The 25,567-nt window shown below is 45.7% G+C and overlaps 1 protein-coding gene across 1 annotated transcript in view; it reads left to right on the forward strand.

The window, feature by feature from the left end:
- Positions 1 to 25,567, forward strand: part of LOC306923248 (integrin alpha-11-like) — a gene marked incomplete at its 5' end in the record, with an annotated part of 56,094 nt that overhangs the window by 27,774 nt on the left and 2,753 nt on the right. The window contains 16 exons of the mRNA XM_079501281.1: positions 2,236 to 2,379; positions 4,506 to 4,709; positions 5,027 to 5,157; positions 6,312 to 6,475; positions 13,815 to 13,957; positions 15,531 to 15,641; positions 15,874 to 15,959; positions 16,760 to 16,967; positions 17,583 to 17,681; positions 20,007 to 20,083; positions 20,446 to 20,529; positions 21,233 to 21,320; positions 23,614 to 23,727; positions 24,169 to 24,249; positions 24,638 to 24,748; positions 25,175 to 25,270. Of these exons, the coding sequence (XP_079357407.1) occupies positions 2,236 to 2,379; positions 4,506 to 4,709; positions 5,027 to 5,157; positions 6,312 to 6,475; positions 13,815 to 13,957; positions 15,531 to 15,641; positions 15,874 to 15,959; positions 16,760 to 16,967; positions 17,583 to 17,681; positions 20,007 to 20,083; positions 20,446 to 20,529; positions 21,233 to 21,320; positions 23,614 to 23,727; positions 24,169 to 24,249; positions 24,638 to 24,748; positions 25,175 to 25,270 (1,941 nt within the window). The remainder of the gene's footprint in view (positions 1 to 2,235; positions 2,380 to 4,505; positions 4,710 to 5,026; positions 5,158 to 6,311; positions 6,476 to 13,814; positions 13,958 to 15,530; positions 15,642 to 15,873; positions 15,960 to 16,759; positions 16,968 to 17,582; positions 17,682 to 20,006; positions 20,084 to 20,445; positions 20,530 to 21,232; positions 21,321 to 23,613; positions 23,728 to 24,168; positions 24,250 to 24,637; positions 24,749 to 25,174; positions 25,271 to 25,567) is intronic.

Genomic DNA, 25,567 nt, shown 5'->3' on the forward strand with positions numbered 1-25,567 from the left:
GCTCTGCCCCTCCGTCACTCATATAGAAAGCTCTGCCCATCTGTCACTCATATAGAAAGCTCTGCCCATCCATCACTCATATAGAAGCTCTGCCCCTCCGTCACTCATATAGAAAGCTCTGCCCATCAGTCACTCATATAGAAAGCTCTGCCCATCTGTCACTCATATAGAAAGCTCTGCCCATCCGTCACTCATATAGAAGCTCTGCCCATCCATCACTCATATAGAAGCTCTGCCCCTCCGTCACTCATATAGAAGCTCTGCCCAGCCATCACTCATATAGAAGCTCTGCCCATCTGTTACTCATATAGAAAGCTCTGCCCATCCATCACTCATATAGAAGCTCTGCCCCTCCGTCACTCATATAGAAAGCTCTGCCCATCCATCACTCATATAGAAGCTCTGCCCCTCCGTCACTCATATAGAAAGCTCTGCTCATCCGTCACTCATATAGAAAGCTCTGCCCATCCGTCACTCATATAGAAAGCTCTGCCCATCCGTCACTCATATAGAAGCTCTGCCCCTCCGTCACTCATATAGAAAGCTCTGCCCATCCGTCACTCATATAGAAGCTCTGCCCCTCCGTCACTCATATAGAAAGCTCTGCCCATCCGTCACTCATATAGAAAGCTCTGCCCATCCGTCACTCATATAGAAAGCTCTGCCCATCTGTCACTCATATAGAAGCTCTGCCCATCCATCACTCATATAGAAAGCTCTGCCCCTCCGTCACTCATATAGAAAGCTCTGCCCATCCGTCACTCATATAGAAAGCTCTGCCCATCTGTCACTCATATAGAAAGCTCTGCCCCTCCGTCACTCATATAGAAAGGAAGTCAACGGGAAGCGAATATATAACTTGCGTGAGTGGGACAGTATACTCTAATGGGGCTTCTTAGCTGCTGCAGTGATATCCAATCCAATCCACTTTATTTATAAAGCACATTTTACAAAGTGCTGTACAGAAGAATAAAACTAAATACACTGTAGCTAAACCTCTGCTGCAAGCTGTACCTTAGCTATGTTTTGCTTTTAACTATGTTTGTATAAACTGTTTTAACCTGTTGTACGGCGACCTTGAGTGCCCTGAAAGGCGCCTTATGAATAAAATGTATTATTATTATTATTATTAAACACAGAGAACAACAGCAAACACACGAAAAATACAAAACGGATAGAAAACATGGACCATAGAAACTCAACCGGGGTTAAAATCCACAGTGTAGAGGTGGGTCTTTGATATAGAACTGAGACAGATTTATCAACGTCGTAGTCATCTTATAGTTATTATACCATAGCTATCAATCTGTCACGTGCGTGCGTGCATGCACACGCACGTGCATGACACATGGTCATTTATGTGACAATCTACTAGTTGGCTGGCCATGTGCTCCTCAGCTGTCCAATCAATTACTGATGTTCTGTTGCCATCGGCAACAGCCGACAGAACACAACCAACCACTGGAGAGGGAGAGGGAGAGGGAAAGAGTGAGGATAATTCCATCCAATTGTAACACAAGCATTATTTTCAAGTATTCTTTTCAAAAGCCACAAAAGAATATATAATTATTTCATTGTGCAACCATTGCTGTTGATCACATTCATTATTTTCCAAATTCAAGTGATCATAAAAGCTTTTCCAGTTTTTCTCAGTTCATCTAAAGCAGGGGTGCCCAAAAGGTAGATCGCGATCTACCAGTAGATCACAAAGGCTGTGCAGGTAGATCACATAACATGCCCCTAAAGAGTATTTCATTTAAATATATTGAAGAAAAAAATCGATTAAAAAAAAACATTTCTCCCCCTCCATTTCCCATTCCAAGTGCATTTGTCTTATACTGTACAGAATGTAACACAAACTCTACTATTCCGAAGCCCCCTCAGGTACATATTGAAACTATTTTCAGCAATGGTATAATAATTGATTTGGTGGGTAGATCTTGCCGAGCCGGTCATTTTGAAAGTAGCTCTCAAGTCAAAAAGTGTGGGCACCCCTGATCTAAAGTACCTTGGATGGAGAAATGGCAGAGAGATAGAAGGACATGGGGTTTCTGTCCTGGGAGAGACAGAATCAAAGCATTCACAGAGAACACTTACTGCACTGTTTCGCGGATGTCATTTTGAAATGACAGAGTGCGTTTGTGATGTTTTAACGGGTTTCTAAGATCAATGAAACTCTCCTCTCCTCTCCTCTCCTCTCCTCTCCTCTCCTCTCCTCTCCTCTCCTCCCCTCAGATCGGTTCATATTTTGGCAGTGAGCTGCTCTCTGTGGACATTGACGCTGATGGACAGACAGACGTGTTGCTGGTCTCGGCTCCCATGTACCTCAGCGGGGGATGGGAGAGAGGGAGGGTCTATATTTACACTGTCAGACCACAGGTACACACACACACACACACACACACACACACACACACACACACACACACACACACACACACACACACACACACACACACACACACACACACACACACACACACACACACACACACACACACACAGTCACAGTCACAGTCACAACACATGACCCACCTTGTTTCTTCTTGTTTCAATCCTTTCATTCTCTCTCTCTCTCTCTCTCTCTCTCTCTCTCTCTCTCTCTTCAAGGCTCCATTTGTTGCAGACAAACACACAACAACACACAATTGTATATAACCTTATCACCAGGGGACTATGGTCCAGTACAATCAGTAAAATGCATTGAACAAATCAACAATTGGCTGTGCCTGAATTGTCTGAATGTTGTAGCCTGCCTCCCCCTGGCCAGCCGGGGCGCCTGATGGAGGGGAAAGGAACTGGTTGGAATAATGTGTTCCTTCCACGCGCTACGTCCAACCAGGGAAACTCCCCCCTGTCAGGTGTAAAGGAGCAACTTGAACACTCAGGCATGAAGGAAGCATGAGTTCAAGTCCGTTGCTCTCCCCAGGTTGGTGGAGGGTGTGTAGAGCCCAGGATCACATTAGATAATTGACACAGGGGTGAAAAATGGGTTACAAAATCGTGGGATAAAAATTATAGGAAAAAAGAAATTGTAGCCAAGAAAGAAAAAACTCAACTTCAAATAAAAACCACAACCCCTGCCACAAATCTTGGGGAAGTCATGGACTCTGACCTGAATTTCAACAGCCACGTTACAAATTCAGCTTAACATGCTGCAGTCCCCAGATGACAGTGAAGTGATAATTGAAGGACTTTTTTAAGAGCCTAGTCCTTCCATGCGCCAGAAGCGTACCTCCCAGCCCTGGCAGAGTAGTTCTGGAGTAGTTCCAACGGATTGTGTGGCCCTGGTTTTTCCCTAATGGGGCTGATTGAGGGTAGCTACTGGGACGTAAGTCGGGAATTGATCACCCCGGCTGGGTCGCCTGAGTGAGGGGTATGATGTTCGAGAGACCCGAAAACCCGATGACCTCAGGATACATCACTGAGGATACGTCCCAGGTTTTTTTTTGTTATCTCTCTTGGACACATGTATTTACAATACACGCACACATTCTTGTTTTGATTGTGTTGTTCCACTTCATGCTTTGGCGACGATGTAAACGTATGTTTTCTCATGCCAAGCAAGTCCCTTTGAATTGAATCGAATCCTATATAAACCCATAGGACATTAGACTCATTGAAAACAGACGTCCCTTTTTCTGGTGACTGATATTGTCCTTCATGAGGGGGCCGTGTTTTTACAATCCTTTTTTCCTTTCTTTTCTTTACAAGGACAAGTCAGCAGAACTATAAGGACTTGTGTTTTCAATGAGTCAATGGTTAAATTGGGGTTTGAAGTTCAGCGAGTTTATAGGAGGGGGATATGTCTGATAAAACAAATATCAAACATCTCATCTAAATATTGAATCAATGAATCAAGCAACTTAAAAACTTTGTAGGGTGCACACAAAAGCCAGAGTATAATGTAAAATGAGCCCAGAAGTGTTTGGTTAATTACCCTTGAAGAGCACATTGCACAACATATCTGGAACAAACTGTAATTTTCTGCTTTATTTCAACTCCTTATTTTTAATTGTATTCAAATGTCCTTTCATAGTGTGTTGGCTTTTGCGTTATGTATCTTAATACTGTTTTATCTTAACCCATCAGAGAGCAGATCTACAGCAGATCTACAGCAGATCTACAAGCTCATAGCACGGCACCGAGTACCGCGCTACAAGCTTGTAGATCTGCTATTTATTTTTTTTAATCGTGAAAATGTGGCGCAAATCTTTATATATATTCTTTCAGAGCGAACGTTTTTAACTCATATCTTTGCTTCTGGGGGGTCGCTGGAACAACATATTTTCAGACGGGGGTCGGCGGCCAATTACATATATTTTTGGGGGTCCTTGACATGAAAATGTTTGAGAACGTCTGACATAGAAACTCAGAAAACTTATACGGCATTTTGTAGAATCGTCCTCCGGTCCAAATGGGTTAAAGCACCTTGCATTACATTGTTGGTTGAAATGAACTGTCCTGACCTTGCCTGGCCTTGCCTTCTCTGCCTGTGTTTGCAGAGACCACTGGTAGCCCAGGGCTTCCTGGAGGTGACTGAGCGCTCTCAGAACTCCCGGCTGGGTTCGGCCCTCACCTCTATCCCTGACATGAATGGAGACGGGTTGAGGGAGGTGGTGGTCGGAGCACCGCTGGAGGACGACCACCAGGGGGCCATCTACGTCTTCTACGGAAAGAACCGCACCATCCAGCACCACTACATGCAGGTGAGAAGCTGTACCATATAAATAAGTAATTCTTTATAAAATAAACCCAGTTACCCCGATCATCACCCATCGTGTTGTTATATTGTGAGCACAGTCTCTGGATCATGTCATGTCAAGATTTCACTGCACATTGTTGTGTGAGGGAGTGATACATTAAACCTCTTTGAGTCTTTAAATTCTCATTGACAATGAATGGAGAATTTTACGTCAGTGTCTGAGCAAATAGACAATGTTATACGTCATGATGATGTACGATGATAAGAGCGCCCCTCACTTCACACGGGTGTGATTTTTTGTATCTCTGCCTGGCTGTCCAGAGAGTATCGGCGTCAGGGATGTCGTTGGGTCTGCAGTACTTCGGTCGCAGCGTCCATGGAGTGTTGGACGTCAACAGAGACGGGCTGGTTGACCTGGCTGTGGGAGCGCTGGGAGCTGCAGTCATCATCTGGTTAGACACGCACGCACGCACGCACGCACGCACGCACGCACGCGCGCGCGCACGCACGCACGCACACACCCCATCTGAAAATATGTTGTTCCAGGGACACCCCCCAGAAGCAAAGATTTGAGTTAAAAGCGTTCGCTCTGAAAAAATATATATATTCAAAGATTTGCGCCACATTTTCACGACTTTTCAAAAATAGCAGACCTCCGCGCTACGAGCTTGTAGATCTGCTATTTTTCAATAGTACAACATAATGCTTAGTTAAAACACCAAAAGGGGTTCCACACACACACACACTAGTGCTGTGTGGCTCAGGGTTGTTTATGACCCGCAGGTCCCGGGTGTTCCAACCACCGATGCGATGCCATTCATTGGTCACACATGTGTGCGACATGGCAGAGATTCAGAGAGGTTGAGGAGAGAAAAGAGAGACTCACCTGTGCGTCACGGACATACAGTAGAGTTATACAACAACAAGACTGGAGGCACACAGACGCTGAAAGAAAACACCACTAAAGACCTGAGAAAAAGTCTTTGAAAACGTTCGGTGTTAATGTTGTCCTTCTCACTTATAATCTGAGCGGCCACGCGCACGCACAATCACACACACACACACACTCACTCACACACACACACACACACACACACACACACACACACACACACACACACACACACACGCACACACACATGCACACACTTGCGCGCGCCGTGGAAGTAGGCAACAGTCACAGTCACGCTGTTTTGGGATTTATTGGTGAGCGGAGGATATCGACCAGCAGTGCAGCTCCACAACACTATCGTAGGCTCCGCAAATTTCCTTCCAGGACAATCATTTGTAAAATCCCAGTATACATTATCTAACCCGCCTTAGCCCGCCGCCAGTTAAAAGTTAAAATGTCGGCTCGGCTCAGCCCACCCTGCGAGGTAACCCGTGGGACCTGGGGGTTACAGGTCAGCCCGCACAACACTAACACACACACACTCACACACACGCACATAGTTCATGCTTGTTCAAACATTTTCATGTCAAGGACCGTGTGTGTGTGTGTGTGTGTGTGTGTGTGTGTGTGTGTGTGTGTGTGTGTGTGTGTGTGTGTGCGTGTGCGTGTGTGTGTGTGCGTGTGTGCGTGTGCGTGCGTGCGTGTTGTGTACAGGTCTCGTGGCATGGTGCGTATCCAGACCAGACTCACCTTTGAACCTGAGAAGGTCAACATCTTCAACCGAGACTGTCGTTATGGAGGGAAGGAAGTGACCTGTATGTCTGCCATCGCCTGCCTGAGTCTGGAGCCCAAGACGGGCATAGGAAACACCTCTGTAGGTAGGTGGACACTACAGACATAGGACACACATCTAATAATAATAATAATAATATCTCAAACTTATATAGCGCTTTTCTGAGTACCCAAAGACGCTTTACATGGGGGGGGCTTTACAGAGGTAACAACAAAATAAAAACAACTTTATTAGAAAAAGGAAAAACACTAAAAGCTATAAAAAAAAAAACATTAAAAAAAGAAAGACAGTGAGAAGGGTTAGCTAGGGAAGGCAATATTGAAGAGGTGGGTCTTGAGGGCAGTTTTGAAAGTTTGGAGGGTGGGGGCATCTCTGAGTGCCTTACAGCCGGGCTCCACCGGGCGCGTCAGCGTCGCGTCTCCGTCACCGTCAGGGAATGTTCCCTTTTTAATCAATGAAGGGTGGCTCCACTGCCCGCGTTGCGTTGCGTTGACGGAGACGCGACGCGTGCATTAAAATTGAACCGGTGCGTTTTTTGACGCACGCGACGGAGACGCAACGCGTCCGGTGGAGCCCTGGCGTTAGGGAGGGCATTCCACAGGGTTGGGCCAGCAAAGGCAAAAGCTCTGTCACCCCACGTACGGAGTTTGGTTTTGGGGATGTCGAGGAGGTTTGCATCACCAGACCTGAGGGAGCGAGAGGGGACATGACACTTGAGGAGGTCACAGAGGTATGGGGGAGCCAGGTTGTTGCTTTGTGGATTCTTTGTTTAACCGGTAGCCAGTGAAGGTCACGGAGGACTGGTGTAATATGATCTCTGGAACGGGTATACGGGTATTGGTGAGTAGACGTGCAGCTGGAGGTAGGTGGACAGACATAGGAGGACACACATCTGTAGGCAGGTGGACAGACATAGGAGGACACACATCTGTAGGCAGGTGGACAGACATAGGAGGACACACATCTGTAGGCAGGTGGACAGACATAGGAGGACACACATCTGTAGGCAGGTGGACAGACATAGGACACATCTGTAGGCAGGTGGACAGACATAGGAGGACACACATCTGTAGGCAGGTGGACAGACATAGGACACACATCTGTAGGCAGGTGGACAGACATAGGAGGACACACATCTGTAGGCAGGTGGACAGACATAGGAGGACACACATCTGTAGGCAGGTGGACAGACATAGGACACACATCTGTAGGCAGGTGGACAGACATAGGACACACATCTGTAGGCAGGTGGACAGACATAGGACACACATCTGTAGGTAGGTGGACAGACATACTGTAGGACACACATCTGTAGGCAGGTGGACAGACCTAGGACACACATCTGTAGGCAGGTGGACAGACATAGGACACACATCTGTAGGCAGGTGGACAGACATAGGACACACATCTGTAGGCAGGTGGACAGACATAGGACACACATCTGTAGGCAGGTGGACAGACATAGGACACACATCTGTAGGCAGGTGGACAGACAGACATAGGACACACATCTGTAGGCAGGTGGACAGACATAGGACACACATCTGTAGGCAGGTGGACAGACAGGACACACATCTGTAGGCAGGTGGACAGACATAGGACACACATCTGTAGGCAGGTGGACAGACATAGGACACACATCTGTAGGCAGGTGGACAGACATAGGACACACATCTGTACGTAGGTGGACAGACATAGGACACACATCTGTAGGCAGGTGGACAGACATGATAGGACACACATCTGTAGACAGGTGGACAGACATACTGTAGGACACACATCTGTAGGCAGGTGGACAGACAGACATAGGACACACATCTGTAGGCAGGTGGACAGACATAGGACACACATCTGTAGGTAGGTGGACAGACATAGGACACACATCTGTAGGCAGGTGGACAGACATAGGACACACATCTGTAGGCAGGTGGACAGACAGGACACACATCTGTAGGCAGGTGGACAGACATAGGACACACATCTGTAGGCAGGTGGACAGACATAGGACACACATCTGTAGGCAGGTGGACAGACATAGGACACACATCTGTACGTAGGTGGACAGACATAGGACACACATCTGTAGGCAGGTGGACAGACATGATAGGACACACATCTGTAGACAGGTGGACAGACATACTGTAGGACACACATCTGTAGGCAGGTGGACAGACAGACATAGGACACACATCTGTAGGCAGGTGGACAGACATAGGACACACATCTGTAGGTAGGTGGACAGACATAGGACACACATCTGTAGGCAGGTGGACAGACATAGGACACACATCTGTAGGCAGGTGGACAGACATAGGACACACATCTGTAGGTAGGTGGACAGACATGATAGGACACACATCTGTAGGCAGGTGGACAGACATAGGACACACATCTGTAGGCAGGTGGACAGACAGACATAGGAGACACATCTGTAGGCAGGTGGACAGACAGACATAGGAGACACATCTGTAGGCAGGTGGACAGACAGACATAGGAGACACATCTGTAGGCAGGTGGACAGACATAGGAGACACGGTCCCTGGAACAACATATTTTGGGGGTCGGCAGCCAATTACATATGATTTTGGGGGGTCCTTTGACATGAAATATTGAGAACCACTGACATAGAAACATGAGTTTTTTTCAGAAAACTGTCATGATTTAGAAGACATTTTTAAAATGTCGACGTCAGGCCTAAATGGGTTAAGCTAATCTACCCTGACCCCGACCTACAGGTTGAGAACCACTGACATATATAAATGCAGGTGTCTTCCACACACCCCACTGAGATACAAAACAAACTCAATGTGAGCCAGGCCACCTCAGCAGGTGGTCTATAGCTGGCGTCAGATCTCCTTGCAGCCTAATATCTGACTTGAGAGCATGCATACCTCGCAGTTAATGTAGCCTGGGGAGATCAAATGCACCAGGTCACATTGAAAGGTTAGGTGTAACTACATACATATATATATAGTCTGTATGTAGGTAGGTACATTTAAGCCTGCCTATTTTTATTATTGTTTTTTTGGCGGGGGTATTGTGGAAGCCATATGTACAGGAGACAAATACCTGGCATAGCACAGAATTAAAACCAAGTGAGTGTTGGCTAGACTGCAATGGTTAAATCATTGTCACACTTGTCACAGGGTGATTTAAACGAGGGGGGGACACAGCCGGCCAGAAGAAGGGGAGGATTTATCAGAGGTCTGTCCCAGAGGCCGACATCCACTGACTCAGACTAACGTGTGATGTATTACTATAAATAATGCTTTTATAGCAGGTTATTAGTTTAATAAGAAAGACCGTTCCTGTTGTCTGTGTCATTCTTTCCTACAAAGGAAAACGGCTCCAGCTATTTTTATTATGTTTAAGGCATTTAGGGACTTTGTTTTCGTGTTCAACACAACTATCCCCGCTAAACTATCTACCATGCATCCACGCCTGCACCATCAATGCTTTTATTGGGTCAGGAGATAAACTTTGAAGTCCGTTTCAGCTCCAAAGAGTAACGGCTGCTCGCTTTATTAGAGCAGAGTCTGTTCCGTTCCGCCGCGGCGCAGAGTCCGTTCAACAGTACCTTGTGTGAGTCAATGTAGTAGCTGTTGGTGTGGTGTGTGTGCTGCGTGTGTGCGTGTGTGCGTGTGTGCCTGTGCGTGTGCGTGCGTGTGCGTGGTGCGCGTGTGTGTGGATAATTGGATAATTGGGTTCAGATGTGTCGGCTGAGGCCAGTGGAAACCTCGCTAACGTGCTAAGCCTGCAGGCTCAGGAGACTCCTTACAACACACACACACACACACACACACACACACACACACACACACACACACACACACACAAACAGCCCTGTCAATCTAACCTCTCCCGCCTCCTCCCTTCATCCCTTCTGTCTCCTATCCATCCATCCGTTAGACCCTCATATGGATGCCATTAGACACACGCACGCACGCACGCACGCACGCATGCACGCACGCACGCACGCACGCACGCACGCACACACACACACACACTCATACACATGCATGCATGCAATACACACCGCATATATTCAAAGAACGCAATTATGAGATTCAATGAGATTCAAGATTCAAAGTATTCTTTGTCCCTGTCTGTCTGCAGTGTTGTTTTTGGCAGCACATTTTGATTGTAGTTTTAGTTTTAGTCTCTTGAATAGTTTTCTTTTAGTTTCAGTCATGTTTTAGTCACCTGGAATGACTTAGTGTTAGTCTACTCTAGTTTTAGTCGACTAAATATCATACGATTTTTGTCGACTAAATCTACAGGTGATTTAGTCGACTAAAATGTATTCTGGCGGGCCTTGATGGTGTTGTGTTGAGCTTGTAGATCTGCTATATTCAGCATGCAACTAATTATATAATGACTTATACTGGATCTCTTGTCCACTAGTCGCTTCCTATCATTTTAGTCTAGTTTTTATTTGTTGATGAAATTGGAAGTATATTTAGTCTTAGTTTTAGTCATCATAGCTTAGTTTTTATTTAGTTTCCATTTAGTTTCCGTCAGTGGAAAAAGTTAGTCGACGAACATTTTTCGTCTTAGTTTTAGTCGACAAAATCAACACTGTCTGTCTGTCTGTCTGTCTGTCTGTCTGTCTGTCTGTCTGTCTGTCTGTCTGTCTGTCTGTCTGTCTTTCCATGTCTTCCTGTCTCCTTGGCCAGGGCTGTTAGACAGTATTTGCTGCCTGTAACTAAAGAAGCCCAACCAATGAAGAATCCTAGTCTGTAAATGTTTTGAAGGTTATTTTGTAAAAAAGTGCTAAATCTGGGTCTGGACATTCCATGTGCGCCGCACAGGATTGGACTTCTGTATAGTGTTGCTTTTTATTTGTTTTGTATTTGTGAGTATGGTTGGATTGCAAAATGTTCTAATCAATTTGAAAAATATTTTATTAACCACTTTAAACCTGGCATCCCTAGTATTTTGGTATATCGTAAAATCCGGCCTCTAGCTCAGGCTGCAACCAACAGTGATGAGCTCATATATAGAGTTACACTTGTACTCCACATTATGCCAGCATGTCATTTATACAAATAAAAACGAACGACTCTGAGCCAATTTAATGAGTCTTACCTCAGCCTCCCAAAGCTGTTATATAAGCACACACTCAACCAGCTCACTTAAGAACAGTTGTGAGGTCAGCGTCACTGCCAGACAGTGCCAGAGAGACAGACTGCTTGTTGGACGAAGAAGAAGACAGGTTGAGGTCTAACAGAGAGACAGCTGAGAAATGCATCGCATCAGCATATACACTTTATATTCCTACTCTAAAAAGCCTTGCTTGGAGTCAAAGGGATATATCTTGAGCCACCCCTTAACCCTTATTCCTAAACAAATTTGCCATTTTTTAACTATTTTAAAAAACCTTTTAAAATAGCCGATCTACAAGTAAATGGTAAATGGTAAATGGTGCATTTATATAGCGCCTTTATCCAAGGCGCTTTACATAGATTGTGCATTACATTCACCCATTCACACACACATTCATACACCGATTGCGGCGGAAGCCATGCAAGGTTAGCCTGACACTCAGCCTGAATTTTCATTTCGTTTCACTCCATTATTCAGTCTGAACGCCCTCCCTACTACAGCCGTTTCTGAGATGGGCGTTGACAAAGAGGCAGTCTTCGGCGATTGGTTCACCCTTAACCAATCACAATAGTAGCAAAGCAGATGACAAGGCTCCGACCGCAGCAGGCTGAACTTAGCCGTGGTTGAGGGCATGTCAGCGGTTATGCGATTATGCAACAGTTACCAAAAAAAACAAACACGTCAACTCAATGTCATTGTAACTAACATTTTCGAGCGAAAAAATATTTTTTTGAATGAGACTTTCACCCAGTATGAAGCTAAATGTGACACCAAAAGAGTAGCATAAGTTGCTATGCTACTGGCGCAGCCATGTTTGTTTGTGTCTGGACGGCGCTGTTGTTTTGACGTCATCGAGTTGAAACGACGCTGATTCGTCGGTCAGATTTCCAACCGAGTCTCAGACCTCCTTCGAGAGCGTCACCAGACCCTGAATCGCCTGAATATATTTTTTTAATGGGCGTGGCTAGCGATTCAGGGGCTGGAGCCAGGCTAATGCAAGGTACCAACCAGCACATCGGGAGCAATTTGGGGTTCAGTGTCTTGCCCAAGGACACTTCGACATGTAGACAGGAGGAGCCTGGATTCAAACCGCCGACCCATGGATCATTGGACGACCTGCTCTACCTCCTGAGCCACAGCCGCCTACAAGCTCACAAATGTCTCAATGTAGATTGGCTAGTTGAACTATTTTAAAATGTTTTTTCAAAATAGTAAAAAATGGTAAAATACATTTAGGGATAAGGGATAAGGGATAAGGGTGGCGCAAGATGGAGGAGCACAAAGACTTTTCATTTAAGTGCAAATATAGAATACAGAAATACAGAAATAAGAATACAGTGTGATGATGTTACCATCCAGGTTGCAACATCCATACATTTGTCTACAACATATTTTCAGATGGGGGTCGGCAGCCAATTACATATCATTTTGGGGGTCCTTGACATGAAAATGTTTGAGAACGACTGACATAGAATCATCAAATCATCAAACTGTCAGGATTTATAAGACATTTTGTAGAATGGTCCTCATGTCTAAATGGGTGAATCTCCTCTCCTCAGAGGCGTGGTACAGTGTGGTGTTGGATGTTAAATGGATGAATCTCCTCTCCTCAGAGGCGTGGTACAGTGTGGTGTTGGATGTTAAATGGGTGAATCTCCTCTCCTCAGAGGCGTGGTACAGTGTGGTGTTGGATGTTAAATGGGTGCATCTCCTCTCCTCAGAGGCGTGGTACAGTGTGGTGTTGGATGTTAAATGGATGAATCTCCTCTCCTCAGAGGCGTGGTACAGTGTGGTGTTGGATGTTAAATGGATGAATCTCCTCTCCTCAGAGGTGTGGTACAGTGTGGTGTTGGATGTTAAATGGGTGAATCTCCTCTCCTCAGAGGCCTGGTACAGTGTGGTGTTGGATGTTAAATGGGTGAATCTCCTCTCCTCAGAGGCGTGGTACAGTGTGGTGTTGGATGAGGTCTAAATGGGTGAATCTCCTCTCTCCTCAGAGGCGTGGTACAGTGTGGTGTTGGATGTTAAATGGGTGAATCTCCTCTCCTCAGAGGCGTGGTACAGTGTGGTGTTGGATGTTAAATGGGTGAATCTCCTCTCCTCAGAGGCGTGGTACAGTGTGGTGTTGGATGTTAAATGGGTGAATCTCCTCTCCTCAGAGGCGTGGTACAGTGTGGTGTTGGATGTTAAATGGGTGCATCTCCTCTCCTCAGAGGCGTGGTACAGTGTGGTGTTGGATGTTAAATGGATGAATCTCCTCTCAGAGGCGTGGTACAGTGTGGTGTTGGATGTTAAATGGGTGAATCTCCTCTCCTCAGAGGCGTGGTACAGTGTGGTGTTGGATGAGAAGAGGTTCCCTGCCAGAGCGGTTCTGGACGAGTCCGAGAGACAGCAGCAGCCCAGGAGACTCACCCTGCAGACTGGACAGCAGAGCTGTGACCGCCTGTCTTTCTACGTCCAGGTAGAATATGGAACAAGACGAGACGAGACACATTCACTCACCGGACAATACTATGGTTTTTAACCCATTTTGGGCGGGAACCCCTTTTGGTGTTAGCATTATGTTATGCTTTAGCTATTGAAAAATAGAAAATCTACAAGCTAGGTCTGCTATTTTTGAAAAATCGTGAAAATGTGCCTCAAAATTGGAATATTTTTTTTCAGAACAAACGTTTTTAACTCAAATCTTTGCTTCTGGGGAGGTCCCTGGAACAACATATTTTCAGATGGGGGTCGGAGGCCAATTACAGATCATTTTTGGGGTCCTTGACATGAAATATTGAGTGATATAGGCCTAGAAACATAGGTATTTCAGAAAACTGTCAGGATTTAGAAGACATTTTTTTCAGGCCTAAATGGGTTAATCAGACATGATTAGATTTACATGTTATCTCATTTATTTTGTTATCTTTTACTCGATGATGTACCAATCTTGTACATCAGTCATCAGTCATGTACTGCTGTGGTTCTCAGCCTTTTCAGGAAATAATCATATGTGACTAAATTTGACTGAGGGGCTGCCATTGGATTTTTTTTTTAATTTTCGTTTTTTCATGTCATATGAAAGCAGGGAATCATAGCTTCAAATTGACATATTGGTTGTTCAGTTTGACCCACCAGTTTTGGAGATATGGCTTATAGAGTAATGTCTTGCAGAAAACAGCGAGTTGAGAAAACAGGCTTCAAAGGTTCACTTCTGTGGACTCTAACATTACACCTAGCTACATGTTTGGGCACTTATTTCATATTTACATGACGATTTCAGCTCTGACACTTATTTCAGACATACTCTAGTATGTGAAGAGTCTGCCTGTGCTATTAACTCATTAAAAAAAAGGGGGGAAAAAATGGATTTTTCTCCTCTGGTGAAAAGCTGTAATTTGCGCGATGGCAGTCTCTCAGTCAAATCTGGTCACATATTTGTACTGAGGACCCCACCCCGACAAGTACTTGTAGAAGTTGAGGCATTACATTTAGTTTGACTTGGTTCCACAGATAAACATTGTGAAAATATATTATAATATTATTTGACAATTTGGCCAATGTTTAACCAGTTTTTATAGTGTAGTTTGTTGTCTACTTTTGATGCAGTAATGTTCTTTTTTTAATTTAATTTGCCGTATTTTCTTTTATTTTGAACGGTGCACACCGCTCCAATGACTGGCGGCGTGTGTCCCTATGTCCTGTGTATGTCCCTGTATGTTTGAACAGCTGCAATACCACTGGGTGACCTAAAGTGGCACTGTTGAGCCTAAAACACACACACACACGCACACACACACACACACACACACACACACACACACACACACACACACACACACACACACACACACACACACACACACACAACACACACACACACACACACACACACACACACACACACACACACACACACACACACACACACAGTCCAGGGAGGAGGGCAGACACACAGCATATGGTACAATAAAATACGTTTTAACTTAATCTCTCTCTCTCTCTCTCTCTCTCTCTCTCTCTCTCTCTCTCCCTCTTACTCCTCCCAACAGGAGACAACAGATTATGGTCGCCCCATCATGGTTTTCATGGAGACAGGCCTACAGACCCCAGACGACGGTCCGGTGTTGGACCCAGACTGGCCCACAAGCCTCAGAACCCAGGTCTGGCCTGGTGGTACTGATTCTAGTTCAAACATAATACAAAATGCTTCTATCTTTTCTCCTGCCTTTTGGGACATGAGTGTGAGACAAACTTATGTTAAAACGTGTAAGTGTCAACTGTCACACAAGATACCATCGAAACATGTCAAGATTGAATGTGACTTGATATATGATTCCCATCATGTAATATTTATTCATATGGAGGTGTTTTGATCCTCGTCTCTCCCCGTAGCTTCCCTTCTGGAACGGCTGTGAACAGGAAGAGAGATGTGTGCCCGATCTTATCCTACAGACACGCACCGATCTGCTGGATGTCAGGTCTGACACACACACACACACACACACACACACACACGCGCGCACACACACACACACACACACAGTCCCAGACACATTTTGTCGCTCACAGGTGGAACACCATCATTACTTTTCAGGAAATGTTACAAAAATAACCTTTATCCAGTTCACCATCATCAATAATCAAAAGTTAACCCCTTTTGGTGTTAGCATTATGTTATGCTTTAGCTATTGAAAAATAGCAGATCTACAAGCTCATAGAGCGCCACCGAGTGGCGCGCTACGAGCTTGTAGGTCTGCTATTTTTGAAAAATCGAAGAACGACTGACACAGAAACATAGCTTTTTCAGAAAACTGTCAGGATGTAGAAGACATTTTTAGAATCTGATCTCAGGTCAAAATGGGTTAATACTGTTACTAATAAGATAAGTAAGTTCTACTTTCACTTTGATTTTCAAAATGTTTCCAAAACAGCATAGATTAATACAAGCTCGCAACATACAGCAGCTCATGACACATTGTGATTTGTGAGCTTGTAGATCGGCTATTATCGCTACTTTTGTGCGTCACTCTTATAGTAGGGTAACCATTAAAACCAGAAAAGTGTTATTTTTGTATTGGCTATTCAAAAATAGCAGAAATACAAGCTCACAGCACGTCACTTTGTGCAGCGCTGCGAGCTGGGTTAGGGTTAGTTAGGGTAAGTTTGAGAACTAACTTGTTTAGAAGTCGTTTGTAGAATCTGCCTCAGGTCTTCATGGGTTCATTATCTTAGTCGTGTTATAACGGTTCCAATCCTCCCCTCTGCTCTATGCTCCCAGACAGTTCTGTAGCGTGAAGGAGGAGAGAGCTGGCTGGGCTCTGTGTGGCCACCAGGGGGCGGCCCTGGACCCCGGGTACGTGGTGGAGGCCGGGCGGAGGAGGATGGTGGTGTACGCTCGCTTGGAGAACCAGGGAGAGAACGCCTACAGAACCACACTGAACATCAGCCACTCCACCAACCTGCTCTTCTCTTCGCTCATCGTCAAGGTACACGGGAGCAGGATTCAGTCGTGGAGGGGTGGAGTCAAGGGGTAGTGTAGCCCCTCTCGGGACCCCCCGGTTGAGCTCTTTTCGTCATCACCCGGAGGGTCCCTTCTCATCGGTGTCATACTAAATGGAAATTATGGAATACAGACAGACTTACCGTCACAAACGCCTTTGCTGCGCTGAATGTGTGATAGTGACATGTTCCAAAAGAAGCATATATCGGCTATAGGAGACAACGGAAACATCAACGAACTTTCCTTTGGCGCAGAAGCCGTTAGGTATTTGTAATCTTTGTTTGACCGTTTTGGCAGCTCTGAAATTCTCTCTTCCTTCCTTCCTTGACTTCATTATTGACATCCCATTGTACCGCCTCCAGCACCAGGTTGGCTAGCTGCGCGTCCCTACGTTCCTGCCTCTGATCTGCTCTGTCGCAGATAGCCTAGGCTAGGGGTAGTGGTACTTTAGGCATGTACTGTACTGTATATATTTGTAGGTAATAATAATAATAATAATAATAATAATAATAATAATAATAATAATAATAATAATAATAATAATAAAATTGTATTTGTATAGCATACAGTATATGAAATGCAGCTCCTCTCCACACTGCAGGACCAATCCGATATCCAGATGGAGTGTCACTCTGTGGAGAGACGGTCCAATCAGAAGATGTGTAACATCAGCACTCCCTTCTTGAAGTCCTTGGCCCAGGTAAGTACAGTACCAGCAGTGACGTAGACTCTGTGGGGGGCGGCGGGGCTCCAGCCCCCATGAGGAATTAGACCTGAATATATATATTCGCCTCCGCCCGTTCGCGCAATTCTCGTCTTTGCATTGACTTTGTAATGTAATCGCGCCGCTCTAACCATCCAAGTCTGAACGCACCTTAACACCTCTTTTGTCCTCACTGTCACTGCCTGTCCTCTTGTACACAATAGATAGATAGATAGTTTTTATTAAAGTGTCCTACATCATAAGATGCCCAGCCCGCACAGGCTTACAAGACACTCACAAAATTGTACATATACACAAATAGACAGTTACTCATGGATACATCGTTCTCCAACGTAACTGCCATGCCTTCTCAATACATGCAGATCAGGCATTCAAATGCTAATCTGGTGGCTTGTTTTCACCTGCCAGGTAGGGTATGCATACAGTACTGTACTCTGCTTAGGCTACTAGTTCACAATGAAACCACCACCAGGTAGGGTATGCATATAGTACTGTACTCTGCTTAGGCTACTAGTTCACAATGAAACCACCACCAGCAAGAACACCCTGGCTGGCAACAGCGATGCCAGCCTGCCGTTGAAACCTGCCGCCGACCCAGCGACAGAACACAGAACCGTCTCTGTCTACATTCACTGCACCTGCATTTAGTTATGCAGGATGTTGTCCACAACATCAAAGAGTGTCAGGATTTCATGGTAGTTGTTCGTGACATAATAATACTGATCAGAAATTCACCAAAGCGACTAGCCTGGTTTAAGGAGTAGCCTACCATGATGACTCAGTGCAATCATGGTATTTAAACATGCTCTTCTGTTTATAATCTAAACACTGTGACACGTTTAAAAAGTGTTACAAATAAGTGTATAGAACCTAAACGCTTGGGTTTAGTGTGAAAACAAAAAAACCTGAGACGCTTCCCAGCCTGGAGAATAGACTTTTTCATAGGTCTAGCAAGCTTTGTTTCGGTGAGTAGCTACCTGGTTTTGTTAATTTTCGGGAAATTCTAAACCCTCCACAAGCAGCGGAGGCGGTCCCCACAGGGCGTCAGTGAGAAACTCGCTGACGCACTGGACCAGGGCTAGGTCAAACATATATTAGCATTATTACATGGAACATCAGTTTATCCCTAAACCCCTCTAGACTAATAAACTGGACCTGAGTTGGCTCTAGTCTGTATTCCGTCTACACAAAATCTCACACAAAAATTTGTTATGTTGTGAAACACAATATAAAAACATCAGCAATTCAGCACTGATTTCCACTAAATGTATTGGACTGTAATATGTCATTAACAGTGTTACTGTAACTTTTTTACAGATTAGGTATTTGGCGATTATAGCAGGACATAATACAATCACTACATCAATTTCTAGAGTTGTTACACAATATGACTAATAATAGTTATTAAACAGGAAAAGGAATATGCTTTGAACAGCAGCCATTGACTTGGTGGCTCATTAGCCTAACGACCATTCCTATAAACCTGATCACAGCCCCACCCCTCTCTCTCTCTAAGGCCCCCGAGGGCTGACTTCAGAGCTGCCTGTCTGAAAAGGCTCTGTTTTATTATCTGGGTCCAGGGCAGCAGCAGGTTATTACTGGCTGTTCCTTTACAAGGCGTTGGCTGTGTGCTGGATGCTGTGGGACGTTAGCCAGGGGCAGGCAGGCAGAGTGCTGCCTGGAACAGCCTGTCAGCTGCTGTACTGGGGGAACATCTGAGCTGTACAACTTACATTCAATTTCAGTTCCTCCTCTCTGGTTGGAGGTGTGTTGATTAGCCCGTGCAAGGGGTCTAATTGCGAACGCAGTGAGCACTAACTATGAGACCTAGCAGAACATGTCTGTCTGTCTGTGTGTGTGTGTCACGCTGTAACACCACCCGCCCGCCACCAGAGGGCGCAGCTGTATCACACACACACACACACACACACACACACACACACACACACACACACACACACACACACACACACACACACACACACACACACACACACACACAAAACTTGACTTAAAAAAAAAACTTAAAGAAAACTTTTTTTTAAAACACACGCATGCACACACACACACAAAAAAAACGTGTAAAAAAACGTAACTTAAAAAAAGATCTAAAAAAAACCTTTAAAAAGTACGTAATTTATTCTAATTGTTGTTATTGCCATTTACGAGCTGCGTTCGCTTCCCGCGTTTGCGCGTCTTACTGGTAATAAATGATGTACAGTAGCTGTTCCCACAGCAACAACAACAGTATGTGAATGTTTCCATAGCGACAGTAAAACACTGTGCCTGTTGTGTTGGCAGGTGTCCTTCCGTCTGGAGTTTGAGTTCAGTCGCTCCGTCGTCCTGGACCACATACGGATCGTCATGGAGAGTGGCAGGTGTGTATGTGCGTGCATGATGCGTGTGTGTGTTTGTGCGTGCGCCTGTGCGGGGAGATCGTTTCATCCAGGGCCGTTCACTCTAGTCTTAAAATGAGGATGTACAGTGCTGTAGACTCCCCACTCGGTGTTTACCAATGAATTGAGACCTGTGTGTGTGTGTGTGTGTGTGTGTGTGTGTGTGTGTGTGTGTGTGTGTGTGTGTGTGTGTGTGTGTGTGTGTCTGTGTCTGTGTCTGTGTCTGTGTCTGTGTGTGTGTGTGTGTGTGTGTGTGTGTGTGTGTGTGTGTGTGTGTCTGCGTGTGTCTGCGTTTGTCTGCGTGCGTGCGTGTGTGTGTGCGTGCGTGCGTGCGTGCGTACCAGTGAGGGGGAGGAGGGTTACCCAGAAGACAACATCAGTGACCTGTACCTCCCTCTGAGATACCAGGCTGACCTGCTCTTCACCAGGTGAATCTCAACAGCTACACTCACCTCCTAGTAGCATCTGACTGATTCAACTACACTCACCTCCTAGTAGCATCTGACTGATTCAACTACACTCACCTCCTAGTAGCATCTGACTGATTCAACTACACTCACCTCCTAGTAGCATCTGACTGATTCAACTACACTCACCTCCTAGTAGCATCTGACTGATTCAACTACACTCACCTCCTAGTAGCATCTGACTGATTCAACTACACTCACCTCCTAGTAGCGTCTGACTGATTCAACTACACTCACCTCCTAGTAGCGTCTGACTGATTCAACTACACTCACCTCCTAGTAGCATCTGACTGATTCAACTACACTCACCTCCTAGTAGCATCTGACTGATTCAACTACACTCACCTCCTAGTAGCATCTGACTGATTCAACTACACTCACCTCCTAGTAGCATCTGACTGATTCAACTACACTCACCTCCTAGTAGCATCTGACTGATTCAACTACACTCACCTCCTAGTAGCATCTGACTGATTCAACTACACTCACCTCCTAGTAGCATCTGACTGATTCAACTACACTCACCTCCTAGTAGCATCTGACTGATTCAACTACACTCACCTCCTAGTAGCATCTGACTGATTCACCACCAGACACTCATGGGCAGAACAGGAGTTAAATATAAGATAGGACTTTAACAATGAAATATCTCTCTCTCCATCAGAGATGCCAGCCTTCCTCCTCATTTTGACATCAGAGCGGGTTCCTCCTCAGCTTCCTGGAGCCAGACAGACTTCAACCTCACCTACCAGGTCAGTGACAACACTACCCACACCTACAACCACCATGTCAGAACCTCACCTACCAGGTCAGTGACAACACTACCCACACCTACACCTACCAGGTCAGTGACAACACTACCCACACCTACACCTACCAGGTCAGTGACAACACTACCCACACCTACACCTACCAGGTCAGTGACAACACTACCTACACCTACAACCACCATGTCAGACAACACTACCCACACCTACACCTACCAGGTCCGTGACAACACTACCCACACCTACACCTACCAGGTCAGTGACAACACAACACTACCCACACCTACACCTACCAGGTCAGTGACAACACAACACTACCCACACCTACACCTACCAGGTCAGTGACAACACTACCCACACCTACACCTACCAGGTCAGTGACAACACTACCCACACCTACACCTACCAGGTCAGTGACAACACGACCCTCACCTACACCTACCAGGTCAGTGACAACAACACTACCCACACCTACACCTACCAGGTCAGTGACAACACTACCCACACCTACACCTACCAGGTCAGTGACAACACTACCCACACCTACACCTACCAGGTCAGTGACAACACGACCCTCACCTACACCTACCAGGTCAGTGACAACACTACCCACACCTACACCTACCAGGTCAGTGAGAACACTACCCACACCTACACCTACCAGGTCAGTGACAACACTACCCACACCTACAACCACCATGTCATCACTCCCCGAACCTCATCAGACATCCCCCCATGTGTCGTCTGCACAGGAGACAACCTCACCATCCTCCACGGAAATTAACCCCCGACCAACGATCCTTGACTGCAACATACACATCACAAATTACATCACCTCAAAAGGACACTACCACCCGAATGCCACAGAGGAGTCTATGCAACCAGTTCTTATATTAGAATTGGTTGCATAGAGCTAGCTCCCTGGACCAGAGCTAGCTCCCTGGCCAGACGAAGGGAAGAGATCCACCGCAAACCTCGTTAGGGAAGGTACCCTCTGAGTCGTTACCTTTGAGATCAATCTACTGTAAATGGTGGATTCGAATATCGAACCCACGGGGTGGCTGTTGCCAAAGAAACAAGGCTCAGCATGAAAGCACCTAATTCGGTGACGTCACAGCATGACCTCACATCGCCTTATACGGTATAAACTGGCGTACCTCGAGGAGCAGTGCAGAAGTGCAAGTGTAAATAATAGCCTATCAGTAATAGAAGTTTAAGTAATAGCTTATCAGCTGAACTCAACCAAACAAAGACCTCTAATAAACCCTAATAAATACTACTAATAATGAATAACATCAACGAGGCATCACCAGCGTTTCCAGCAAATCTGTCTCAACCATAGTGATCCGCTCACCCCCCATAAAAACTAGCTACCTTTATACAGTCCTAATTATCATATGCAGATTCCTAGAAGTAATAGGAATACCTTAATTGTCGAATGTTTAAGCATGTTCTAATCATGTATACTTTACTTACTTTTTTACATTTTGGAAAGAATAGCCAATTTAACACAGAGGTCCCCACTCACCTATCCTGTCACCGGTGAGCCTACCAGTAGAGATTGGCTCTTTTCAGCGGCGGAGGGAATGTCCCACAGGCGGAGGGAATGTCCCACGGGCCCTGATGCGAGATTGACAGCCCAGCGGCGGGCGGGCGAGCACCGTGAAGGGCCCTTCACAATAAAGCGTCTCCCTTTACCTTTACCTCCCAATGAACTATATTTTACACTGGTTACTATTGACAGGAAATGTAGTCTTAGTCATGGTAACTTAACAGCGTGTGTTTGTGGGAGAGAGAGCCAGAGAGAGAGAGAGAGAGAGTTTACAGTATACTACGGTAGGAGCGCCCCCCCGTGGGCCCTCTTCCCCCGCGGGCCCTCTCCCCCCGCGGGCCCTCTCCCCCCGCGGGCCCTGATGCGACCCCTATATCGGCTCTATTGGTACTAAGTGAACCATGCAGTGCCAGTGCAGTCTTTCACAGGTTCTGGATTTGTTTCCATACACTACGGTGCAGTTTCAGATACGTTTCTCAGAACCTCATTTGGGACCTGCTCAGGAGGTGCACATCCCACGTTTTTTTTCTTCTCCTAAAATAGCGAATATAGCACATCTACAAGTTTGCAGATCTTTTTTTTTTAATGACGTATACCTCCTCCTTCAGGCGTCGTTCTGGTCATAATGGAAACATTAAAACGGGTTCTGGAAGGTTCTATAGGTTCCTTTGTAGCTGAAAAGAACCATGTGTTGATACTGGTCCCTCCCTGTTCTCCCTGCTGCAGGTCCAGAACCTGGGCTTCTTCTCTGTGTCAGAGGTCATGTTCTGGGTTGATGTCTGGGCTGTGACCTCTTCTGGGAACCAGCTGGTGAACATCACAGACTACAGCATCGAGCCGGTGAGACCAGACTTGCTTCAGTTTGACGTTACTGAATTAAAGGAGAATTCCATGCTAGAAGGCTTTCTTACCTTTCTTACTTTTCTTTGTAGTCGTTACGTCCCCACCAAAGAGGTCCAGGTGTTTTTTTGTGCAAAAACTCCTTATTGGTTATTTCCCCTACCATAAGCCCTCAGTGAATTGCAGAAAGGTAAGAAAGCCTTTTAGTATGGAATTCTCCTTTAAACACAAGTCTATTTGTGTTCAAAAGCGTTGTATGTCCAAAAGCGTTACATTTCAGTAAAATTTGCTCATAAGCTCTTGTTACTTCATTGGTTAAATACTTTATAAAAACCCCAGACAAACATAAGGAACAGAAAGAGGAAATATACAAGGTGTCTGCCTGACAGCAGTGATGTGTCAATGGAACTGACATGACCCTTACATGACCTCTCCTCTCAGCCTACAGCCTCTCACTGTGTTGTGCCCGACCAGCAGAGTTCCATTCACACCCCAGAAGACCTGTCTCACCTCTCACAGCTGGTACTACATTCCACCTGTCTGTCTGTCTGTCTGTCTGTCTGTCTGTCTGTCTGTCTGTCTGTCTGTCTGTCTGTCTGTCTGTCTGTCTGTCTGTCTGTCTGTCTGTCTGTCTGTCTGTCTGTCTGTCTGTCTGTCTGTCTGTCTGTCTGTCTGTTCATTTCTCTCATCATACAGTACTGTACACTACACACGCCATAATATTTTAGTCACCGTGTGTGTGTGTGTGTGTGTGTGTGTGTGTGTGTGTGTGTGTGTGTGTGTGTGTGTGTGTGTGTGTGTGTGTGTGTGTGTGTGTGTGTGTGTGTGTGTGTGTGTGTGTGTGTGTGTGTGTGTGTGTGTGTGTGTGTGTGTGTGTGTGTGTGTGTGTGTGTGTGCGTGTGTGTTGTAGAACCACAGTAACAGTGTGAGTATAGGTGTTGAGTGCAGTCTCAGTGTTCCAGCCTACAGAGAAGTCAAAGTGATGGTCAGAGGACAACTACAACTCCACACTCTACTGTCTGTAAGTTGATGTGTGTGTGTGTGTGTGTGTGTGTGTGTGTGTGTGTGTGTGTGTGTGTGTGTGTGTGTGTGTGTGTGTGTGTGTGTGTGTGTGTGTGTGTGTGTGTGTTGTACCAGGTGAGGTTGTAATTGTCTGTCTCTGTATATTGTTGTTATACAGGGTTATGTTTGTCTGTATCGTATCCATATGTCCGTCCATAAACCAAGTTTAACCGCCGCTAATCTGTTTATGGGCATATTTCTGTACCATTGATCAGATTTATATTACAGTATGGTACTGATGGTGTGTGTGTGTGTGTGTGTGTGTGTGTGTGTGTGTGTGTGTGTGTGTGTGTGTGTGTGTGTGTGTGTGTGTGTGTGTGTGTGTGTGTGTGTGTGTGTGTGTGTGTGTGTGTGTGTGTGTGTGTGTGTGTGTGTGCTGTACCAGGTGAGGTTCAGATCTCTAGGCATGCTGGTCTCTGCTTCTATCCAGCTGAGTCCCTCCAGTCCCATGTTCCTACAGGAGGAGCGGCCGCTTAGACAGGTATCACAATAACACACTAACAAAATACATTTGATCTACCGGTACACACAACTACAATACAGTACAACACAAGATGATGTATCACAGTTGTCCAGTTGTGGACAAAACACAACAGCCTCACTTTCACCTTTGCTTCTGTCTCTCTCTGTCTCCTCTTAGAGTTCTTATACTGTCTGTCCCTGCTACACTGTCTCCTCCTTAGCTTTTCTTCTGTCTCTCTCTGTCTCCTCTTAGAGTGCTTACTGTCTGTCCCTGCTACACTGTCTCCTCCTTAGCTTTTCTTCTGTCTCTCTCTGT

The sequence above is a fragment of the Electrona antarctica genome, assembly GCF_951216825.1.
Source record: "Electrona antarctica genome assembly, chromosome: 5".
Lineage (NCBI taxonomy): Eukaryota > Metazoa > Chordata > Actinopteri > Myctophiformes > Myctophidae > Electrona > Electrona antarctica.